Source organism: Urocampus carinirostris, chromosome 4, assembly GCF_059441175.1.
Source record: "Urocampus carinirostris isolate Australia breed hairy pipefish chromosome 4, RoL_Ucar_1.0, whole genome shotgun sequence".
Lineage (NCBI taxonomy): Eukaryota > Metazoa > Chordata > Actinopteri > Syngnathiformes > Syngnathidae > Urocampus > Urocampus carinirostris.
In genome coordinates, this window is record NC_142352.1 from 12,351,326 (window position 1) to 12,372,486 (window position 21,161).

Here is a 21,161-nt window from a genome sequence, read left to right on the forward strand (position 1 = left end):
ATGTATGTTTTTAGCACATACCCATGGATTTGGGATAACTTAAATTGGAGAACGTCTAAGTTGTGTGTATTTTTGCTTATTTGCTGAACCTTCTTGTCATTCATCTGAATTGTATTGGTGTAATAATAGTCTGTAACCTGTACAGAGCCCTTTGTGGTTTCTTGTGATTAAGGGCCATGCAAATAAACATGACTTGACTAGTCTGATGAAGCTCAAGGTTACACACTTACTACCTCGGATTCCCTAAATAATCTTTGGTGCATAGATCGTGCTCATTACCAGAGAAACAACTGAAGATATTTCTTTATTTTCACTTTCCCTTTTTCAACATAAACCGCCCACCCCCCTACAGTTATGTACTGAGTTGAGTCAAGTCACATTTATTTGTATAGTCCTTAATCACACAATGTCTTAAAGAATTACACAGGCCACAATCACACCATCCCATGATCTGAAAGCCACATGCGGACAAGGTAAAACTCAAAACCTCATCATAAGGAAAATCAGAAACGTTGAGAAGAGGTCACACAAGTGGTAATCCCCCTTCCAAGATGTCCAGGCTGCAATAGATTTTGCATTGGGTAACAATGCACAAAACATAGTGAACGATAAAAATAAGTAAAAAAAAATATAGGTAATATGAAAAATCTTTCAAAAAGTCCATGACAGCTACGACACAGTTTCCTATTTCTGCCAGTAGATCGATGCAGACGATGACATGCTTCAGGTCCAGGTCTGTTTTTTTTTTTTTTTTAACTTCCGGTTGGATTCTGGGTTAAGTCAAGTTTTGTCTTTTATTGATGTTTACTATGTTTGTGTACTGTGACCCAATGCTAAATCTATTCCACCCTGGTCATCCTGGAAGGGGGATTACCACTTGTGAGGCCCCTTTTTAAGTTTTCTTTTTTCCTCACGCTGAGGTTTTGAGTTTTTCCTTGCCCGCATGTTGGTTAAAGATCAGGCGATGGTGTCATTGTAATCCTGTGCAGTCCTTTGAGACATTTTTTGATAAAGGGCTATACAAATAAATGCGACTTGCCGAACTTATCTGCTTTTGTCATACATTCAGCATCGCTGTTCTGGGATTCGCACTATATTAGGAAGAAGGAAAGGCGGTGGTGGATGTGGGATGGAGAGTGACTTTATGCCTGTAATCACAGTTTTGTTGTTGTTAGGGTAGCATGAAAATGGTAAAAGTAAGAAAAAGCTTCTTTCAAGTACGATCCAAACGCCAACCCAAATCCCCAAAAGAAGTGCGTATACGTCATGCACGTTCTTGACGAATGAGAGGACTGGGGCTGTAATCATGACTTTAGGCCAGAAGACGGCGGCAGAGAGTAACATTTCACATTTCGGGAGGCACCTTTAAACATGAAAAGCACACCTAGAAACAGCCAAGGTTGGGTAGGGCTACTTTAACTGGATTACTTTCAATTACTTTTGGATAACTCCAATACCAAATATGCTAATAAAAGACAAAAGAAACTAAATATGAATAAAATTACTAAATTTTGTGCAGGCTTGGAATACATGGAACGGCGAAAAATGATGTTGGCAAGCTGTTTGGATTCATTTTCATTTTGTTTCTGTCGCATTTTATGTTAGTTTTGCCGGAGATCGAAGAAAACAAAGCCAGGAGAGAAAGCTTACCACGTGTTGTGAGTCATCATTTTATTCATATTTAGTTTCTTTTGTCTTTTATTAGCTTATTTGGTATTGGAGTAATCCAAAAGTAATTGAAAATAATCAAGTTAAAGTAACCCTACCCAACCCTGGAAACAGCTTACATCAGGCTTCATGATTTAAGTTTTAAAACAATAGATCTTCACTAAACAGATGAAACACCAGAAACATCTCTCAAAGAGAAAAAGCACCACAGCTGACGCGCTTTGAAACAGTCATCAATGATTCGACCTGTCAGAGCCTCTGCATCAAGTCAAGTCATGTTTATTTGTATTGCCCTTAATAACAAGAAGTCTCAAAGGGCTACACAGACCACAGATTATTGCAAACTACAGACTATTATTACATCATCTCCTGATCTAAAACCTACATTAGGACAAGGAAAAACTCAAAAACTGTTGAATGTGGGCTAAATCACATAGCCATTGCCATGAGGCACTCACACAAGAGATAGTTTTTTGTCACGAAAACGCACTGCTAAAGTTATATTTTTCTGGCCCATGGGATCCCGTCGTGCCCTTTAATTGAATGAAATGTATCCCCGACTTGTCTCACTATCTCCTCTGTTGCAAGTGAGCTGATCATTTCGATCTTCTCGTTTTGTACCTTTGAGCTTGTATCGCATGCATTATTATGGAGGATTTTCTTTTGTAATGCTGCTCAGTTCTGGATCTTTGTACATAGAGTACTTATAAAGAGACAAAAACAGCCCAATGGAGTCACTGTCCTCCAGAAAACTGGCAAAACCAGCATTTTCTCATAATGGCAGTTTCTTCATAACTAAAAATTCCACAATATCAATCACGACTGACATTTAATATCTAACTGCATTACGAGCCAAAACTGAATTCCAGACAGTGGAAATCTCTTTTCTCTAATCTCGATGTTTATGCTTAAGGTTTATTCGTAAACTGTGTCAAGGTTAAACTTGAGATTGTAAAATAACACACTTTGAGTCGGAGATTTAGGTTTTTGATAGCTCTTCCATCGGAGGTGCGTGCTTCCAGGATTGGCTCAGGAAGGAAAGCACGCTCTGCCCGTGGCAGGAGGCTCCTTTATTGGAAAACACAAGAATGAAACAACACATCTGATTGGTTTAAATGAGATTATATGAACACAGGAAACAAATCTGATTTGTTTAGACAGAACTTGCTCTAAATGCAGTGTATAATGTTGGTCGCCAGATGGCGCGCAAGTATGATAAATGAGCAATAAGGATAGTGAAACTTTGCAACACAATGCGTCTCTGTAATGCAAGCTCTCAATTAGACTTCGAATGTGGGAGGCAAGCTCTCGAGCAGGCTTACCAGCACCAAAAATGAAAGCCATCTTGATAACAGCTTGCAGACCCCAAGAGGATACAACCGTTGCGAGAACATAAAAAGCACCTGGATATAATATTTTTAATGGATAGGCGTAAGGTAGGAAACCGTGAGTGGCCTCTTAAGTTTTAGCTTTTTAATAAGAGACACACATTTGTTGTCCGGGAACTTATTCTTCTGACCTTGCATTTGTAAAACCACACACTCATTTAGTATACTATAAAAACAAAAAGGTATAAAGATACAAGAGTACAAAAGTGTAAGAGTATATACAAATATAAGAGTATAAAAGGGCATATTTAAGCTAAATCTTCAAAACTCAAAAAGTTACTAACATACATTCATGACTAGAACAGATGTCCAATTGTAGCAGGTATATACTGACTGTACTTTTGACCCTTACAATGTCAATTTAAGTCCAGCAGACGGCGACAAATTATTCTAAATGCATTCATCGAGGCTGTGCTGTGCTAATTTCAACTCATTAGATAGCTCACGTAAGCACATTTTAACCCAATTCATCTTCCATGAGTTTAACAAATCTATCTGGCGATAATGTATCCTCTAAAACATCCCTACCTGATTTATCTACATGATCTTCCGCAGCGTTCTCACTCTGATATGGCTCACATATGGTTCATTAGGAGGCACTTTGCCTCTGGAATTCAGAGATACTAAGCCAATATTTTTTTATAGCATCCTAAGCACTACTGAAATTGTCTTTCCTTTTAAAGCTCATACATGATCGCCCTGAGGCATTGGATAATGGCTCCTTACTCACATTTGTAACCCTCCACTACTGAATAGAGGAAAAGAGCCTTCAGGCCAGATGTGCACTTATTATTAAATGAGATCATGCTTGTACATGCCCGTGGAATTAGAATAACATAATTTGAAATAATCAAACGATGTATAAAATATGGGGATGTCATGATTATTGATGTGATTCACCTGTGCCCGCTCATGTTTGGGACACTGATTGGCTCCCTGTCCCCTATTTAAACCCACTCCTATCTGTCTCCTGTTGTCAGTCCGTCTGCGAATCTCTGTTTTTACACGGCAAGCCCTTTTTCGACCCTGACTCACGCCTGTCCCGTTTTTTTTGCTCCTGTCTGCCGCTACGACCTGTTTTGATCTCGACCATGTCTGCTCTCCGGTCCCAAATTACGATCCGTTTTTGATCCCGACCACGTCTGCTCTCCCGTCCCGGCTTACGACTCTTTCTGACCCCGACCACGTCTTGCTCTCCCTGTCCTGGCTACCGACCAGTTTCCAACCCAGACACCACCACCGCTCGCTACGGAAGATCCACTTCCGTGTTCGGATCACAAGCCGAGTACGAGAGCGAACACCGGATCGTGGGTGAACCCCTTCCTCGTTCCTTCAATAAAACTTGTGGTAAACGTACGCGAGTGGGTCCTGTTTCCATTCTGGTCCTGACAGGGGAATATGTAAAAATCGACAAGTATGCGATCTCCATCACTCTTCCTCGCAGTTTGTTTGTGGTTGCGCTAAAAACTCAATAATTAACATTTTTTTTTAGTATTTTTTAGAGATTCTGAGTAACTTGACATCAAATTCGGTTTGTATAAAAATGTGCAAAGTTTGAATGAGTTAATAGTTTGCTGGAGAGTAAAAACATGAATGTTATTATAATTCAGTCGAATAATATTATGGTCACACCGTTGCCTGTTAATACTGAGGTCATGCTCATCTTTGAAGAGTGGGATTACACTCTACACCCAAAAACAACAGCGACCAAATAGCAGCGAAGGTGAAAGTCCAAATAATTCATCAGCTGGTACATGGGAAGGCAAGGATTCAGTATTCCAGAAGAACAAGGAGCTAAAACAAGTCTGCTTGGGATGTGATGAAAAAAGACAACAAAATAGCAAGGAACCAAGGAAACCGACTGATAAAGGAAGGAGGATGAGTTGTGATCGGAGGAATAACCATGATGATATTAAGACAGGTGACCACAGCTGCGAGAAGGAAAATTGAACCCGCAAGTGAGTGGTCGACTAAGGTTAGGTCGAGAGAGAGAGAGAGAGGAACAGGAGCCTCAGTGTAGGATTGTGGCAGCTGACTGTTTTGGGGGATTTACAGCTGATTGGATAAAAACTTCAACCTAAAAGTACAAGTAGGAGTGTAACCAAATGGATAAAATATATATAATGAAAAATACAAAATATAGAGAATAATTATAAACATGTATACACTTTGGAAACATACATTTAAAATTAAATTGACATATGTTACAATTGCCATTGCAGCCTGAGCCTGGTCATCCTGGAAGAGGGATGACCTCATGTGCGGTCCCTTCTCAAGGTTTCTTCATTTTCCTCATGTTAAGGTTTTTGAGTTTTTCCTTGCCCTCATGTAGGTTTTAGATCAGGGGATGGTGTAATAATAGCCTATGGTCTGCAATAATCTGTGGTCTGTGCAGCCCTTTGAGACTCCTTGCGATTAAGTGCTATACAAATAAACATGACTTGACTTTGGTATCTGAGTCAGATCAAAAGGCGTCTCCTGCTAATTCTAACCATGGAAACCAGTACTATTTGTTGCATATGTGGGGCAAACTCCGACCCCAATAAAAACTGCCTGGAGAGGAAAATATCACAGGAATGTTGGGAAGTCCTAGTTACAAAGTTAGAGTTGCTTCGAGTTGCTTCAATTAGACGTCACTCGACAAAATTCTGATGCCCATTGAAACACAGTGTTTGAGTTTCAGCGAGGATGTAACTAGATAAGGCAGTTTACAGTGGCGCTATTGAGCTCAGCTGCCATTTTTCCTCCACAATTTGAGCGCTTGCCAGATGGCAGGTCTGCTGGAGATGGCAATTTTCTATAAAGAAAATCAAAAACAACTATTAGCAATCAGCCATCTTTGCTGTTTACATTCGCCTGAAACGCTTTGAGGTCATATCTGGTACTGTTGAAGAAAAACCCAAGAGAAATAGCTAGACTGGACGGTCTTAGCAGCACGGTGGCACAGTGGTTAGCGCGTGTGCGGCACAGTTCTGAGGTCATGAGATTGAACCTCCTGTGTGGAGTTTGCATGTTCTCCCCGTGCTTGCATGGGTTTCCTCCGGGCACTCCAGTTTCCTCCCACATTCCCAAAAAGGCATATTAGGTTCATTGGCCGGTCCAAATTGTCCCTAGGGTTGAATGAGCGACCGAATTGTCTGTCTCTGTGTACCCTGCGACTGGCTGGCAACCGGTTCAGGGTGTCCCCTGCCCACTGCCCGAAGATAGCTGGAATAAGCTCCAGAACCCCTGCAACCCTACTGAGGATAAGGGGTGCAGATAATGGATGAATAGATGGTCTTATTTATTTGATTGAGACTCAACGAACAGAGAAAATCTCGCGGTTATATAGTCTACAGGCAGGCATTTCAGACTCTTGCAAAAAAAATTATCTGATTTTTTTTATAATAAGTTCAGAATAACCTGGCTTTTAAACTATCCTATCTACAACCATCTGGTTTTAATGAAAACTTATCTCGTCTGCCGATTTTGACTTAAGTCCGATCTTTGGGTCAGAATGACTAGAAACATGATTAATGTAGTATTAATTTAGTTCATACTAATATTCCACGACCGTGCCATTGAGTGGGAAAAATCCGACTTCCCAGTTTTCTGGAATTCAGCATTACTAAAAGAAAATATTTGAAGTTCGTCTAAAATTAAAAAACAAAATACAAATCCTTATTCTATTAAGATTTTTTTGTAGGGGCTCTCCTCATGGTTTCTTAATTTCCTCAAGCTAAGGTTTTGCGTTTTCCCTTGCCCTCATGTAGGTTTTAGATCATGGGAAGGTGTAAAAATAGTCTGTAGTTTGCAATAATCTGTGGTCTGTGGAGCCCTTTGAGACTTCTTGTGATTAAGGGCTGTATTTGACTGACCATGTCAAACTATATGGTACTGAAAAATGAATTTAGATACAATCATCCATTCATTTTCTGCTCTGCTTCCTCATCAGGGTCGCTGGAGCCCATTCTCGCCATCTTCAGGGAGTGGGGACACCCTGAACTGGTTGCCAGCCAGTCGCAGGGACAAATAATTCACTTACTTAGTCATACCTAGGGAAAATCTAGATTGGCCATTTGTAACCTGACATGCAAGGTTTTGGTATTTACTATGTATCAGTTAAAAGGGTTCGTACAGGTGCTTGAAATCTTTAAAAATGCCTGAATTTTAATGTTCTGTTTTCAAAGATTGAAAAGTGCTTGAATTTTGGGTGTAGTGCTTTGTAAATGCTTGAAAGTGTTTTCTTGTTTATTAACAAGTCTGCTTAAAAATGACACAGACACTGCTCTTTATTGGCTTTGCTGTGCTATTGTATTTCTTCCTCCCTCGTGATTAACCTCAGCTGGCATTAGTTTGTACGGGATTGTTCGATGAAGCGTCATCACGGCCAAGCAGACAGGTTAATACTACACCTTACAGGGCACTCTATAATATGTATCAGTGCTAGGATGACATATCAATTATTGACATTTATTATGGGTCATGCAAAAAATGAAGGTAGTATTTACCAGTGGTAAATTGTATTGGAAGAACTCCCTGCAACTGAAAATATGTGCAACACCTATATGGGGAGAGATTTGTCTAAAAATATTTACACACTTCCTATTCAGATCCACAAATATATTCACAATTTACTCAAGATCTAAAAATCTTATGTTATAGAATAATACAGATTTGAATTGATACATTTGTGGCTTTGCAAAATACATGATTCACACCGGATTACTTATTTTAATGGTACTGGAAAAACGTCTCTGAAAGTCCTTAAAAAGGGTCTGAATTTGGCCATAAAAAAGGTGTACCAATCCTGTGTTGAAATAATACCTGTGTTTTAAAATAAATCGTTTTCTGGATTAAACATTATTTTATGTATAGTACTTTGATTATTCTAAAATAATGAATCTTAAAAGTATCGATAGGTGATCCTCCAATATGAAAAAAAATCCATGTTGGATTGGTTGACTTACTGCTATCAGGTTATCTTGTGCCTTTGGTGTGCGCCAAATCAGAATTTTTCGTTTCTCTATTGCCCTCTTCCATGAGGCAAGAGAATTGCGTGCCTCACTCTGCAGCTACAGATGCTCATCACAGTAATACATTACATATTATTTTTTAAAAATGTGTAACATAATTTGTTGATGATGCTATTTTGAAAAAAATAAATGTAACCATTTAATATAGTTTCAATGTTATATTTCCATGAAGACTCGCCTGGTTCCCTTGACTCCACGTCACTGGCGTGGGTGTACGAGCCGTCTTTTAAGAACCACCGATTCAGTTAAAGAATAACAAAGTTAAAGAACACTCCACTCCACCCTGAAAATACCATTCTCACTGTCAAACATGGTGGCGGCAGCATCATGCTCCGTGGTTGCTTCTTTTTAAGCAGAGACTGGGAAGATTGTTGTAGTTGATGGGAAGACCGACGGAGCCAAAAACAGGAAGATTATAAAGCTGTTGAAGCCTGCAAGAGACCTGAAAATGGGGCTCAGATTAACCTTCTAACAGGACAACAACCCTAAGCATAAAGCACAATCTACAATAGAATGATTAAAAACTTACAATACTAAGGTATTACAATGACCAAGACAAAGTCCAGACCTCAATGCAATCGAACATTTGTAGAAAAAAAAGTGCTGTGTACAAAGGATCACCATAGAAACTTAAGGAACTTGAGCTGTTTTGTAAGGAAGAATGGGGAAATATTTCTGTTTTAAGATGTGTGCAACTTATATTGATATACCCAAAAATACTTGTAGCTGTGATTGCAGTAAAAGGACGTCGTACAAAGTATTAACTGAAAAGGGGCCAATATTTGTTGAATTCTTGAATACAAAAATCTCAGTTTGTTTAGGCAAACCAAGGAGACATCGCATATTGTATGTATCTGGTGTTTGGAACCCTTTTTAAGGGGAGCGTGCTTTTGATGTGAGGTCAAGGGTGCTACTCCTTCATAGGAGCTAAGCGACATTTTTGACCCGTTTCACCCGTAAGCAAAATTTCCCCCACTGAAGTTGAATATGGTCACGTGACAAGGTTGCTACATTTGATTGGTTAAACATGGTAGAGCCTGCCGGAATTCTGCGTCAAAATAAATGCGCCTTAGCAGAGACAGACAGACGCGCACTTACCTGGAGGGGATTTATTAAGTAACGAAGTAATGACTTAAATGTTGCCAAATTATAACATACACAAAAATAGTGCTACTCTTAACAGTCACACAAAAAAAGTGACTGTAGCTTTCAACCAGGAGAAGATGTCATCAGGTGGTGTCCAACTGTCATCGGGTGTTTCGACCCTGAACCACAACGCCCTCAAGTTGGCGGGCCGGCTGCCATTTTCTCCTGGTCCCCAGCTAAACTTCTCCCTCCTAATCCAGAGCCGGCTTACCCCACCAGGGTTGTGTAACAGGGGACTCTGTGGCCTATGTAGCGGAGTAAAAGTACCGTTTTTTCTTCACAAATTTACTCAAGCAAAAGTAAAAGCATAGGGTTTTAAAAATACTCCTATGAGTACATCATTTCAGGGGCGGCAGTAGCTCAGGGGCGGCAGTAGCTCAGGAGGTAGAGCGATCGTTTTAGGATTAAGGGATCCCAGTTCGAATCCCGGCTTGTCCGTGTTACATGCCGAAGTGTCCTTGGGTAAGACACTGAACCCCTAATACCCCCAATAAGCAGGTTAGCGCCTTACATGGCTGCACAGATCACGGCCGCTATTGGGAAATGTGAAGCACAATGTAAAGCGCTTTGGGAAGTCATTGACTTGAAAAGCGCTATATAAATGCAGATCATTTCATTTCCCAAAACTTACTCAAGTAAATGTAATGGAGTAAATGTACTCCGTTACTACCCACCTCTGCATATGTTGGCCTGGAGAGGGATGGGCGCCACCAGGCTGTACTTGCCCCAAGACACACCACAGGAAATGGTGCCTCTAGAACCCAAGGGGTTAATGGATCCAACCAACCAACCAATGATAAAATAAATCTCCTGGTGGACTTGGGGAAACGTTTTAAGAGATAAAACTTAAAATAATGAGATGTTTTTTTGTATGTACACATCTTTTATCTACACTGCGCAATTAAAAAAACATCGACATTGTGCCCCTCACAGAATCTTAACATTAAAAGATAGGCCGAAGACACAGATCTACCCAAATTACACAACCTGTGTCATTTTATTTCATACAGTGTGAAATTTTATATTGCCGGTTCACCTTTCTTTGTTTAAAGCAGTCCTAAATGGAATGACAGTTGGCAATTTGTCCCCACTTTTAGAGGGACTGTTCTAAACCCTGACTGTTATCCAATCAGGATTAATAGCTCCAATGATTCATTAAGGTGACTTTTGGTATGGTTTCTGAATTTAATTCTCCGTCTGCACTATGCACAGCCATCAGCACAATCAAACACTTCATGGTAAGGTTATTTTAGAATGTTGTGTCGTGCTTGGCTGACCTGTCGTGAAGTGGAGAGGTGATGACTATGTCCTGTCCCACCTTTCCGACCGCTTCTCCCCCCTCGGTGCGCATATGGTGCGCAGCAAAGCATGGAATGATCTGGACATAGAACTTGTTGTGTCAGATAGCACTTGTGCATGGCGGGGTATTTTTTGGGACCCGGCCATCTAACAGCAGTTAGCACAGTTAGCTGCTTAGGTCCAAACCTAAAATCTGTCGCTGTTTTCTTTGTAAGATTAAGCGTCCAGCTGCCATGCTTATGAAAATATCCCCGTTTTATTATCACATATATGGGTTTTGTTTTAGCATTACCATGAAAAACATTTAGAAAATTGTGGAACATAAGGTGTTATGAAACATGGACTGTCACACGCTAGCACATACATTAGACATCCCTTTATTCGTTCACAGAGTACAATAAAAAAACTTAAGGGCTGGTATCTTCTGGTTTAAAGAAACAAATGACTGGAAGACAAAATTCCAGAATGGATCGAAATCCAAACGGATTAAACGTCTTCTGCTGCTGGCAAAGAATTTGATTTGGCAGCTGAATCAAAGGCAAACGTGAAACTGGTTAAATGTGTGTAGGATTGCATTTTAAAAACACTTGGGTCAAAAAAATGGACTGATTCATTTCTTGGGTCGTTGAATCCGATATTCTTAGCTGTTTTGTATGAAACAACCTATTTTTTTGTTTTTCTAAACTAAAGTACACAGTTTTGGGATTGTTTTTTGATACAATATTAAACATACTGATCTATCTTAAAGGGGTTCAAATTCAAACAAAAAAGAATCAGTTTTTGCTTGATTTTTTTTGTCAGTGTCGCACTTCGTGTTGGGTCTAAAAACGACCATTTACATGTGGGAGAGTTAAAATCCTTGCTCTTCTGACCTTTCTTTCTCCAACTGCAGTTGTTAAGAAAACTCAAAAGTCTCATGTCTGGTGTATTTTCTAGTGTTAGCCAATTTTTATACCTTCTTTCAGCTCGCTAGCCCAACTCTATTCTGAAAACCTCCCCCCCTCTGCGCTGTGGGTGTAAAAGTACTAAGACAACGAGAAAAGACCACAGACCATCCCTCTGGACACGTAAACAAAGACAGGAAGACTAGGAAACGCCAAAAGGGAGCATAAAACTGTTTAGAAATACACACCTTGAGCAAATAAGTTTAAGCCTACTTTACACTTCTGCATGATGGCCCACAAGGCGGCTTGCCATACTCTGTCGAACGCCTTCTTCAAATCCACAAAACTGTGATAGAGGTCTCTCTCATGTTGTTAAAACTTCTCACATAGAAGGCGAAGACTGAAAGCAGGTTCTGTGGTACTCCCTCCCTCCCTAAAACCGGCCTGGTTTTGAGCAGGGATGTTTTCAGCCCGTGGTTCCAATCTGTTCAGAAGAAATAACCTAACTTTCGTTCAAACAATACATTTTGGGGGTTTTGTTTTGTACACTACGGCCCTTTTTTAAATTTTCTAACAAAATAACCTTTTTCCAGGGGAAGTGTTCTCAGCTTTTTTTGTAATATTCTTTGATTACAAGGGGAAGCAACTTGAGGAACGAATTCTCTCCTCTTTGCAAAACAACCCCAAAAGCTGTGTAGAATGAATTCAAGAAATCGATTCACCCTTTACCCAAGTTGGGTTATTTTTGACCCAAGAGTTTTTCGAAAAAAACTGCATTTTTGTACAAATCATGTAGTATTAGTCCAAATGACAAAGGGACCACAGCAGAGAAGACTGCTAATCTTGATTCCAGCATCACCTGTGTTTTCTTTGGAATGACTTAAAATGTATCACTTTATCAACCTACAATCATTCATCTTTATTTCATCCCCAAAATACTCCCTCGTTCATCCACCGATAGACAGAAACCACACACAACTTCCAGGTTGTAATGTTGGGTTTGCTCATTTTCTATCTGGAAGAACATCTTGATTCTTTGTTTCTTTTTATGGTCACAGCAGATAACACACCAATCACTTCTACAGTTTTCTTTTCTGTCCAAAAAACAAAGACAGTATTTTCAATGCTATAGCTTTGTGTACTGGAGGTTTTCTCATTGGATCCTCTCATCTTTTCCCCATTTTAAGAAAAAAAAATACAAAACTTCGTTTGGGGTCACAGCACATCACCCACGACACTCACAGACAACATCGGGTACCAGTCAAGATAAATGATTACACAGCTGCCAGAGCAAAGAAAAAAAGAGATAAAAAAAGGGAAGAGTTCCATCTATTCCATTTTTTCAGGAGACCATTCCCTTCATCACCTTCCTGTTGCATTATCTGGATCTGTACTGGCAGTGACGGCAAAAGTGGAGTCAGGCAGGCGATTGGGAGTCTCCTTCACCCCAACATCATATTTCGGATCCGTGGTCCATCCGTTTTTGGTTACCAGTTTGTCTTTGTGTGTGGCATGAAATACTGCTCTCGTATTTAAGACGTTCAGGAGTGGTTGACAAGAAGGACACAGTGGCATTGTGAACAGAAAGGAACAATCTCTTCAAAAGACAGTACAAGAAGGAAGTAGTGGACGGACATCAAATACGTTTAAAGGTCGGAGGAATGACGGAGGGGTCGAGTGGGTGTCACTGTTTGACGAGGAGGGGATTAAGCGGGACGGGATTTCAAAGAGGCCTGAGAACAAAGAGGTGACGCACACTTGTCTACAACTTCAGGGCAAGGGGAACAGAGCCTGCTCGTCCCCTCAGGCCTTGAGTGCGTGCCACTGGGCCACGGCCGTGCGAGGGTGACCCATCATGTCTTTCCAATGTTTCACCTCTGCAGGGCCGCTCTTCCATGAGAGATAAATCTGCCAAAAGAAGAGAGTGGGGTCTCAACTAAAGAGTAATGGCTTTTTGAGATAGTGTAGGACCATAAAATCCTGTGTTTTCGACCCGGTGTTTAGTTAGTCACGATCCTGCACTCGGGTTCCTGTTTCTCTGTAGGTTTTTCACTCTCCTATCTCTTTCGACCTTACCTTTCTTGGCCACTCCAGGTTCAACTTTACTTCCCACAACTTTGATCACTTGTCCTGATTTCCCCATGGGTTTTCCTCCTATCACAACACATCTTCTCCCCTTTATTTTTACTTTATCCCCTTGGTTCCTTGCGAGTTTGTCGTCTTCTCATCCCAAAACACAGTGCAGAAACACAATTTATTGCAGGTGGCAGAGTTCGGTACTTAAAAAGTCACATAGCTAGGCGACAGTATCTACGTCCCGAGAAAAACAAATGTGATCCAAGAGGCAATTCGGTGTTCCAGTGAAGCCAGGCGAAGGCGACAGTCCAAGAGTTCATCAGGTCGTAGTCATAATCCAGAAGGGCAGGCTGGGATTTATTCCACTTGAGAAACACAGACCTGAGACAAGGGTGCTTGGGACGTGATAAGAAAATAAGAAACTAGCAAGGAACCTAGGGGATAGAGTACTAATAGAGAGAAGAGGATGGGTTTTGATAGAAAGGGGAAATCAAGACAAGTGACCACAGCTATGAGGAGCAAAAATTAACCTAGAGGTGGCCCAAAAAAGTACGGTCCAGAAGGATGGGAAAGAGAATAAGTGATAGAAACCTAGAGAAAAACAGGAACCTGATTGCACTGATCGTGACATTAGTAGGAAATGAACAAGGCTCAATAATATGGGACAGCGGCCATTATGGATTAATTCAAAATCAACTGAAATATTGAAAAGGACGCTGGAGACTGAAGTCATGCCCATGGAATATTTCTTGTTTCTATATGTTGATGCAGCAAGAAAATGGTGAAAGTAAAAAAGGCATGCTTCAAGTACAGTCTAACGCCAACCCAAAGATGAGAAAATAAGAGTTCAAATGCGTAAAAGAAATACACACATCATGAATGAGCTGACAGAGGCTGCAATGATGACACAAGCCAGGAGATGGCGGCAGCGAGTAAACCAATAAAATCAAAATTCCACACAGCTCCTTTAAAGCCGAGGCTTTACCTATGCTGGATTTAATATATTTGATGTGTGCCAGCAGGGGTCAGTAGAGACAATTTGGGTGATTTCATGCAACCGGCTTGTGACAGAGTAAAAATATACACTCAGGAAGAGGCAAGAAGCAGCAGAGAAAAGGGAAGGAGTTACCTTTCCAATGACATCATTGCGACTAAGCTTGTCCTTGTCCATGACAGTGATAATTATTGTGGTCTCCCTTAGCACGTGGGCAGGCACGTCAAAAGGAAAGGACTCGTTGAAAACAGGGTTTAGGCAACGCTTCATTACCACCGTCTTTTTCTTCTCCACGCGCTTGTCCTTGTTCATTAACCACACCTTCACGTAGGGGTCTGCCAAAAGGGATATGAATATGAATTGATTTCTCTCCTCCGCACAGTTTTTTAGGTATTCAAAAAGACAATATTTATAATCAGGAACAGAACGTGTCGTGTTCCTCCCCACAATTATGCACAAGATATTTTATGTGCCGGGGGATTCGAGGAATTTAGTTTCTAAGTGGACCCATCTGATTTTTTGCTGTAGAGCTTTGACGTCATTAAAGGAACACAACACTTTGGAAATGGCGAATCCCGTTAACACAACATATAAAGCAGCCCTGACCCACCCTCATCACATTCTACAGGGGCACCATAGAGAGCATCCTGACCAGCTGTATCCCTGTGTGGTGTGGAGGCTGCAGTGCCTCGGACTGGGGGAGTGTGAGGAGGGTGATGAGGACAGCAGAGAAAATCTTTGGGACTTCTCTCCCCTCCATTCAGGACATTGGCCAGAAGCGCTGCCTATCCCGAGCCAAGAACATCATTAGGGACCCCTCTCACCCCCATCATGGACTGTTCACTCTGCTAGCCTCTGGGAAGAGGTACTGCAGTGTGCGGTGCAGGACCACCAGGTTCTGCAATAGTTTTGTCCCCCTGGCCATTTGGCTGTTAAATGGTCAATCACACACATAGAAAGTCTACACTGCTGCTAATCTGTACATCAGTTTGTCTGTTTTGTTTTTTGCACTACTAGGAGTTCTATACACCTAGCCACTCCTTTGCACATCTGTTCTCCTCTGCACTATTGTACTACAGTGTTATTGTTACTGTACAGTGACTTGTTTACCTGACTGCCCATTTTGCACATCTGGTTAGCTGCTCCTCTTGCACTCTTTGCACTATTGTATAATACTATACATAGCCATAATTATTTAGTATATTATTAGTACTTTAATACTCCAACTCAATACAACTTTTTATTTATATCTGTACATTCAAGAAAACTGTGCGGGTCAGATGTATCGACATTTCGGTCTGTATACACGTGTACTAGAATGACAATAAAGTAGATCTGAATCTGAATCTGAATCTGAACTGCTCATGGGGAATTTGGAACTTTGCTTACCAGGTCGCTGGAGGCCTTGTGACTGTTTTGTCCGTGTTGCGTGCTTCGACCTCCAAAAGCTGTGTTGGGTAAGTTTACCTGCCGTCGTTACATTTTCTCCTTTTAGATAGGCAATTGTGGCATTTCATTTGTGTTTTTCGCCACGTGTCTTGCGGTTGGTATAATATTGTCCAGCTAGCTCCTTACATCGCTTTCTAACACTGAATGGAGAGGACCTCCAATTTAGAAGTCAATGACTTCCCAAAGCGCTTTACAGTGTGCTTCACATTTCCCAAAAGGCGGCCTTGTATTGCAGCCATGTAAGACGCTAACCTGCTTTTTGGGGGTATTAGGGGTTCAGTGTCTTACCCAAGGACACTTCGACATGTAACAAGGCGGGATTCGAACTGCGATCCCTTGATCCCAAGACGGGCGCTCTACCTCCTGAGCTACCCAAAACCATGAATTCATATGCAATTCCGTGTAATGTGTTATTATTTGTAGATCTATAGCTGTTATTTTGTTACAGATGTATACTCTCAGTCAGTAGGGACGTCATCCCGAGGTAAGTTTGACCCTTGGGGGCTTTTATGAAGGTGTGACGCTACTTTGTGGATTTTCAGTTTTCCTGGGTGGTTCTGGGACCCATTAACCGCAAAAACCATGTAGTATTTTCTCACCTATTTTATGTTTTAGGAGGTGTGTATTGACCCTTTGCACGTGATGTCACGTTGCCTTCTCTGGCAAGAATAAACACTTGAGCGCACAGCAGTTGAATAGGCAGTTGAGTTGAAACAGATACCACCACTTTTTACCATGGTGAATAATTCCTGTGCAAGCTTCTAAACCCGATTTGGAATTTTAACCCTTTTGATGAGGACAGAAGACGAAAATGTTTATCTCCAATCAAACGGAGAGACTGTTGTTGTGCTGAGTCCCAACAAAGGCAGCCCTCAAATATTCTAGGATTTGCAGCGAACATTTTTACAAGGTACGTTGGATGTAATTCCGAGTACCGTATTTTCCACACTATAAGGCGCACTTAAAAGCCTTTATTTTTTTCAAAAGCTGACCATGCGCCTTATAATACAGTGCGCCTTATATATGGATCAATATTAAGTCGCAAAGTCTTGCAAATTAAGCAAGCAGCCGCCAACTAGATTTTCCCCCGAAGGCGAAGTCGTCCGCGGTGTATGCTGGGATTTATATACCGGCGTTTCATTTCCTAACCAATGAGTCAATCATCACTTGAATCGGTCACTATTGGCTAAAGTTATTCGGAGGTAAAGGGGGCGGATCCTTTTTATAATTTACAGGCTCGCATAGGCTAAAGGGGCGAAACAAAGCCTGCAATTGGTCGAAAAAGATGAATGTGAATCACATGTTGGGTTGCACTACGGCATAAAGAAAACATGTTTTACTATTCTGTATTTGAAAATATTTTACTCTCCTGGATTTACTACACTCACGGTTGTAAGAAGACCATGGTTACGTATCATTAATGAACGTGATGGCTGCAAGAGAACTTAGGTGAGCTATGCGGATATATATTTTCCCGGTATCTTGTTTTAGAACGATCTTGATGTTTCTGTGATGAGTCTATTTTTAAACTAAATTCACTTCAAAGTGTTTATTGTCATATGCACAGTAAAGAACCCAGTTTCCCTGCACGATAAAATTCTTACTTTGCTGTCCACACAGTTGCCAGCAAAAAATAAAATGGAAACTCAGAAATGTTTGGCATTTCTTGAATCCCAAGACTTTAACCTTCCGAACGATATTTGGAACGATGCATTTGAGTGATTGGTGACATCGTACAGACACTGTTTTTGACATGTCTGAGACACGCATTTGCTTCTTTGCAAGCTTTCGGAATAGTAAGGGGGTAATAAATTGGACTGAACTATCTGACTGTTTTGTCGACGTTCCCATTGTAGCGCCTTATAATCCGGTGCGCCTTATGTATGGAAAATATAGGACCAAAAACTATTAGTTGCAAGACTTTGCGACTTAATATTGATCCATATATAAGGCGCACCGTATTATAAGGCGCATGGTCAGCTTTGGAAAAAAATAAAGGCTTTTAGGTGCGCCTTATAGTGCGGAAAATACGGTACATGGGTGCGGCTTGTGTAAATACAAAAGCGGCAGATCACCTAAAAAGTGGTGGGTGCGGCTTACAATCAGGTGCGCTCTATAGTCTGGAATTTACGGTACTTTGTACGGCAAAAACGTACAGGTTGACAGGTATGATGATGCCAATAATGGAATGTGTGTTTGTGTACACCAGAAGTGCCTCCTATGTCCATGGCTTTGAGGTTGCGGGCTTTGACGATGCTCACAGTGATAACGTTGGCAGTGGGGTTGTAGCACAGAGACACCAACAGATCTCCTCGGCTTCCCTGGAGAAACGGAACGCAGACCTGTTTATTTCTTTTTGCCATTGTTTTCCTTCCTTTTGACCGTGTTCTCCTCCAGCAGTCTGTGTTTAATCCAGCAAGCTGTCAGACGCCGGCTTTTTGCACGCATCCTCTCCCACCGGAGCACTTCCACATCTCATCTCCCCCGGGAGGATCTCAGCAGCCAGCGCTGACATCATCCATTACATCACAGGTGACAAACAGGCGGCCCGCGGGCCAGATCGGACCCGCTAAGGGATTGAATCCGGACCCGCGAGACAACACACAGAGAAGCGCAAGAGAAAAACAAGCTGCAGGTTGAAATAGGTCAACTTGATGTTGCCAAAGCCAGGTGCCTCGAACAAAGACACTGTAATTGTATTTATTTCTCTCTCTCTCTCTCTCTCTCTCTCTCTCTCTCTCTCTCTCTCTCTCTCTCTCTCTCTCTCTCTCTCTCTCTCTCTCTCTCTCTCTCTCTCTCTCTCTCTCTCTCTCTCTCTCTCTCTCCTTCTCTCTCTTTCTCTCTCTCTTTCTTTCTCTCTTTCTCTCTCTTTCTCTCTCTTTCTCTCTCTCGTTCTCTTTTTCTCTCTCTCTCTCTCTCTGTCTCTCTTTCTCTCTCTCGGTTTCTTTTTCTCTCTTTTTCTCTCTCTCTGTCTCTCTTTCTCTCTCTCTCTCTTTTCTCTATCTTTTCTCTTTCTCTCTTCATACCCTTTGTGCTTTCTTTTCTCTTTTCTCTCCTTCTATCTTTCTATTTCTCTTTGGATTTCTTTCTTCCTCTCCCTTTCTTTTCCCCCTCTCTCGTGACTTTTTATCTTTTGTCTTTCCCTCTCTCCCCCTCTCTCTTTTTCTTTCTTTGTCCCGCCCTCTCTCCTTTTCTCTCTCTCTCTCTTCTCTCTCTCTCTCTCTCTCTCTCTCTCTTTCTCTCTCTCTCTCTCTCTCTCTCTCTCTCTCTCTCTCTCTCTCTCTCTCTCTCTCTCTCTCTCTCTCTCTCTCTCTCTCTCTCTCTCTCTCTCTTTTACTCCCCTTTTCTCCCACTCTGTCACTGTCTCTTTCACTCTCTGTGTCTCTCTTTTTCGCTTCCTTTGTTGCTCTTTGTCTCTTTCTCTCTCTGTGTCTTTTAACCTCTTGCTCTAACCTCCTTTTTAATTTCCTCTCTTTTCTCTTTCTCTCTTCATACCCTTTGTGCTTTCTTTTCTCTTTTCTCTCCTTCTGTCTTTCTATTTCTCTTTGGATTTCTTTCTTCCTCTCCCTTTCTTTTCCCCCTCTCTCGCAACCTTTTATCTTTTGTTTTTCCCTCTCTCTCTCTCTCTCTCTCTCATTTTCTTTCTTTGTCCCACCCTCTCTCCTTTTCCCTCCCCCTTTCTCTTTTTCTTTCTCTTTAATATACTAGTCCGGCCCCCGACAGAATATTTCTTCTATCGTGCGGCCCCCGAGTAAAAATGAGTTTGACACCCCTGCATTACATTCTGTCCCATCTTTTTCCTTCCTCCCACTCTTTCCCTCTCCCTCTTTTCTTCAATGTACTCACGCTGCCGTCGCTGCATGGTTTCAGTTCTTTCCAGAAAGTCTGCATGTTGGCCAGATCCAATTTGTTGAGGGGGATGGACACCTCTCCGATGGGGTCATTTCTGCTGAAGCGATCGTAATCGAGAACCTGCAGGTAGAGAGTTCTCTGAACCACTTTCTCAAATGGGAACCCTGAAATAGAAACACCAAGTGGAGTTCACGTTCCAAAGTCCGAATGATCAACACAAAAAATTAGAGTTAAAGTATAATAATAAAAATAATCATAATAATATTTTGGAGTGAATTTTGTATTGTTTTGGCTCCCTGTCACTATTTGAACCCGGTCCTGTCAATCCCCTGTTGTCAGTCCTTTTGTGAATCTCCGTGTATACTAAGCACAGGGTTGGGTAGGGTTACTTTAACTTGATTACTTTCAATGACTTTTGGATGACTCCGATACCAATTATGCTAATAAAAGACAAAAGAAACTAAATATGAATAAGATTACCAAATTTTGTGCAGGCTTGGAGAGTAACGGAATACATGGAACAGCAAAAATGATGTTGGCAAGCTGTTTGGATTTATTTTCATTTTGTTTCTGTCGCATTTTATGTTAGTTTTGCTGGAGATCAAAGAGATCAAAGCCAGGAGAGAAAGCTTACCACGTGTTGTGAGTCATCATTTACTTCATATTTAGTTTCTTTTGTCTTTTATTAGCATATTTGGTATGGGAGTAATCCAAAAGTCATTGAAATAAATCAAGTTAAAGTAACCCTACCCAACCCCGATTAAGCAAGCCTATTTTGACCCTGACTCACGCCCGTCCCGTATTTTTGCTCCTGTTTGTCTCCCGCTACGACCTGTTTTGATCCCGACCACGTCTTGCTCTCCCGTCCCGACTTACAACCCGTTTTTGATCCCGACCATGTCTGCTCTCCCGTCCCGGCTTACAATTTGTTTCCGACCCCGACCACATCTTGTTCTCCCAGTCCCGGCTATCGACCAGTTTTCCGCCCCTGACACGGCCATTGCTCGCTATGGAAGATCCACTTCTGTGTTCGGATCACAATCCGAGTACTAGAGCGAACACCGGATCGTGGGTGAACCCCTTCCTCGTTTTTTCAATAAAACTTGTGGTAAACATCACAAGTGGGTCCTGTTTCCTATTCTGATTATGCGTCATAATTCTCCAGGGTCTTAAAGCCTTAATTATTATGTTACATAAATCATTTGTGGTCACCAGGGTTGGGTAGGGTTACTTTAACTTGATTACTTTCAATTACTTTTGGATTACTCCAATACCAAATTTGCTAATAAAAGACAAAAGAAACTAAATATGAATAAATTTATGACTCACAACATGTGGTAAGCTTTCTCTCCTGGCTTTGATCTCTTTGATCTCCGGCAAAACTAACATC

The 21,161-nt window shown here is 41.3% G+C and overlaps 1 protein-coding gene across 2 annotated transcripts in view; it reads right to left on the minus strand.

Annotated features, from left to right (window-relative positions):
- Positions 1–10,885: 10,885 nt before the first annotated feature.
- The window catches only part of syt7b (synaptotagmin VIIb), a 173,410-nt gene continuing 163,134 nt past the window's right edge, over positions 10,886–21,161 (minus strand). For both annotated transcript variants that reach the window (XM_088333670.1, XM_088333669.1), the window contains 4 exons: positions 19,766–19,935; positions 18,126–18,240; positions 14,606–14,805; positions 10,886–13,308 (listed from right to left, as the gene is read on the minus strand). In XM_088333670.1, coding sequence (XP_088189796.1) covers positions 13,204–13,308; positions 14,606–14,805; positions 18,126–18,240; positions 19,766–19,935 — 590 coding nt within the window. In that variant the 3' untranslated portion in view covers positions 10,886–13,203. The remainder of the gene's footprint in view (positions 13,309–14,605; positions 14,806–18,125; positions 18,241–19,765; positions 19,936–21,161) is intronic.